The sequence below is a fragment of the Panicum hallii genome, chromosome 9, assembly GCF_002211085.1.
Source record: "Panicum hallii strain FIL2 chromosome 9, PHallii_v3.1, whole genome shotgun sequence".
NCBI classification, from domain to species: Eukaryota; Viridiplantae; Streptophyta; class Magnoliopsida; order Poales; family Poaceae; genus Panicum; species Panicum hallii.
This window is the reverse complement of record NC_038050.1, coordinates 58,565,835-58,569,108: the sequence shown is the minus strand read 5'-3', so window position 1 is coordinate 58,569,108 and position 3,274 is coordinate 58,565,835. Positions and strand designations below refer to the sequence as shown.

The window sequence follows — 3,274 nt, the reverse complement described above, 5'->3', positions numbered from 1 at the left end:
AGCCAGCTTCAGAGTTCAGAACAAATACGAGGCAGCTCTAGAGTCTAGAGAACTTGAAAGCTACCAGGACAGGTGTAGAGTTTGTAACACACGACATGAAGATCGAACTGCTGCTTGCTCTAAAACGCTCAAACAAACAAAAACATCTACCTCTACTTGTTAGGCTCTAATCATCAAAAAATGTGGTGCCTAGGTTTTTCAGGTGAATTGCCTGGTGTACGCAAGGATCGATAATTCGCAATAAGCAAACACGAGCAACTCAAGCTATTTTGTCACCAGTGAATAAAGTTATATTTATAAATCCGTGGCACTGTCGTCCGTTAGGAGTGGCAAATGGAACCCCAAAAGCATGACAAAAATGGATCTCATGAAACATATCCATCTACAAAAATAGTTTGAAAAAAAAATGGAAGAAGTGGCTACGGCAGAGCTGCAGAAGTAGAGGACGTTCAAGCAGCTTCTTGCTCAGCAGCACTCGCGGCGTTCAAATCCACTGAAAGATCAAGCTCCTGCATTGCATCAGCGTAGCATAGAGTTGTTAAATTGCGTCTCTGCTGTAACAAAAACACCTCAGTACTGAGAATTTGTGATTGTCTTTATGCCTGTGTGAAATTACCTTTCCAGTGATCTTGTTGTACAGGGAGAGGACATCCTTCACCGTCGTCTCAAAATGAGTGCTAGCGTCGTAGCTCTGCGAAACGAAGGCAAACTTGACAGCACTTGCTAAGTGTGGTATTTCTACTGTTGAAAAAAATGTGGCTGCATGTACTTACATTTGTCAAGAAGCAACTGTCCTCCTCAGGATTGTTGATGGGTTCGTATCTGTCATAGATGTCGAAGAATGTCTCCTCCACAGGGCCGAGCAGGTCGATCCCGGGTTTCAGCTCGATCTCGGGCTTGTCAGTCTCAGCTTCAGTCGACACGAAAGCGATGAACTTGCCTTTCGGTGCAACGTTGTGAGCGTACGAGCAACAGAACACGTACCTGCAATGGAACAACAAAGTTCAGATTACCTGAGAAAATAAAGGCACCTATACTTGTGTGTTGTATGATGTTTGTCGATCAGTGCCTTAAATCAATAGTGCTCCATGTTGCAGTGTTATTGCTCCAGATGGCTTGCAACTTACATGTCTGACTTGCGCTTTAGCTGTTTCTTTGGAAGGATGATCTGCACGGAGTGTGAATCCTTGGTGTCGGGGATCGGGTGCTTCATGATGCATATCGCACGCGCCACCCTTCCAACCTTCTTCACCTGCTCATTTTTTTTAAAAAAAAAGCATTTTAGAAACCGAAAACATGTGCAACACATGTATATCCTTTCGCTCTCACAAGAAAACCATGTCTACCTTTTCAGGCAAGTACGAGGGATCACAGACGACCTTCTTGCATTTTGCGGTCTCTCCTTCAGAAGTCACACCATATGCTTTGCCGCTCTCATCAAACTCAACCTGCAAACAGTTGGCAAGTTTTTGGCAAAAAAGTCAGAAGACTAGCATTTGATTTGAGCATTCTCAAGTTGCGAGCTGACTGAAATACTTGAGTTACCTTGCATTCTGGCTTGTTCAGCATGTACGTGCCACCATAAACAGCGCTCAGACGGGCAAAGGCCTTTCACAGCATGCAGAATTTCAGTTTATCATGAAGCTTATTAAAAAGTGTGTTAGTTAATTTGCTGTAGCTTCCTTACCTGAGGGAGTTCTCCTAAACCATATAGAGGGTAGATGTATGGGGACCCGCCTTGGAAGCGAGCCAGCGATTCTGCATAAAGCTATTGAAACAGAGAAGCAGCATTAGATTTTTGTTGATTTTTTTCCTATGGGATAATTAGTCATGAACTAAAAAGGCAATATAAACCTAGATGTCCTTTTTGACGTCCATTTAAATATGCATGTCTTAAACTTGATCTTTGTTTGTGTAATGGTGTATTGGGTGGTGACTGGAGAAGAGGTCACACAAAATGGGAGGAAAACAGAGACCAGACATCAGTAAAAACTAAAAAGGGAAGCACCTTCATTCTCTTGACAGTGTCAATTGCAGGCTCATCCAGATAGCTGTCATCCCGATGAAGCGCTAATGCATGCCCGATAAAGTCAACTGTATCATCCTCCAATCCATATTTCCTGATCCAATGCAAGAATAACCATAGCCTTCGCATTAAGAAATGGCGACAAAATACAAATAAATTGGCCTTATTTAACCTCTATTCAGTGCCACAACGCAACTGAGATGAACTTAACTTACGAGATGACTTCTCTTGTGGTAACCTTGGTCAAATCCAGGCCTTCGTGCGACTTTGCGTCCTCCTCCTCATAATCCTGCACGTAAATGAAGAACTTCCTCGCACGGCGCTTCTCGAAGAGACCCATCAGGTTCGACTTCAAGGCTTCAACATCTGTTGCGGGGACTTTGTGGATCTATCGATCAGCATCACCAAGCAAGCAAGGAAGGTTGAATCGATCAGCATGGATACATGTCGCACGGTTGGACTTGGATCACATCTCGATGCAATAATGCAATGCAAGACCCACTGACCCATACCTTCCCGTTGTTGTACACGAAGCTGCCGTCGACGGCCTTGAAGTTCAGGTACTTTGTGACGCTCGTGTGGATCAGGACACGAACCAGGGCGCCGTTTGCCATCATGAACTGCGAATTCAGAGTTTGTTTGGATCTGCAAAATACCAATAGGAGAGAGTGGAATATATAACAGATCTCAGGTGGTGGCCGGCAAACCTTGGGTATCATGTCAACATTGTACTCTTTGCTGATACCCAGATGCTCAGGAGGGGTGTCGTTGCCTTTGAATCTCTTCCAGAGCTACAAACGCGCCATGCGAGTGGACGGAAAACGTTAGAAATTAGGATGGATAATATGAGATTTCAAAATGGATTAAGAATTAAACATGCAGCACACTAAATGACAGTTCCAGGATCACGCTCATGTGTCAAATAATAAATAACCTTGATCAGATTCAGGGATGAAGATTCTCCTCCGTAGTAGTCGTTCCTATCCATGTGGAGGACCTTGAGGCCGTCGACGGAGAGGAGGCCGCTGATGATGCATTCCTTGAGCCCCGTCCCCAGCACAATCACGTCGTACTCCTCATCCATCTTGCTGCTCTCGTCCCGACGATGGGCTTCTCGCCTCGCTCCCGGCCTCCTTATCGATCTCACTCTCTCCGGCTCACCTCTTCTTGCATTGGCCTGCCGTATATAGGGCCGGACCCCGGACAGGACGAGGACGGGCACGCACGCATGCGTGCGGCGGAGGAACG

The 3,274-nt window shown here is 45.4% G+C and overlaps 1 protein-coding gene across 1 annotated transcript; it reads right to left on the bottom strand.

The window, feature by feature from the left end:
• Window positions 1–280: 280 nt before the first annotated feature.
• On the bottom strand, window positions 281–3,274 carry LOC112876363 (guanosine nucleotide diphosphate dissociation inhibitor At5g09550-like). Its single transcript, XM_025940457.1, has 12 exons — window positions 2,961–3,274; window positions 2,734–2,817; window positions 2,539–2,646; window positions 2,242–2,414; window positions 2,009–2,120; window positions 1,688–1,768; window positions 1,546–1,608; window positions 1,347–1,448; window positions 1,128–1,252; window positions 774–984; window positions 617–691; window positions 281–509 (listed from the first exon to the last, which is right to left on the bottom strand). The coding sequence occupies exons 1-12, from the start codon at window positions 3,108–3,110 to the stop codon at window positions 450–452; spliced, it is 1,344 nt and encodes a 447-aa protein (XP_025796242.1). The 5' UTR covers window positions 3,111–3,274; the 3' UTR covers window positions 281–449.

Excerpts from the sequence above, each read along its gene's own strand:
- LOC112876363 (XM_025940457.1), bottom strand. The coding sequence starts at position 3,110 with ATGGATGAGGAGTACGACGTGATTGTGCTGGGGACGGGGCTCAAGGAA. Across the intron at positions 2,818-2,960 it reads CATCCCTGAATCTGATCAAG|CTCTGGAAGAGATTCAAAGG; the intron begins GTTATTTATTAT and ends GCGCGTTTGTAG. Across the intron at positions 1,609-1,687 it reads GTTTAGGAGAACTCCCTCAG|GCCTTTGCCCGTCTGAGCGC; the intron begins GTAAGGAAGCTA and ends ATGCTGTGAAAG.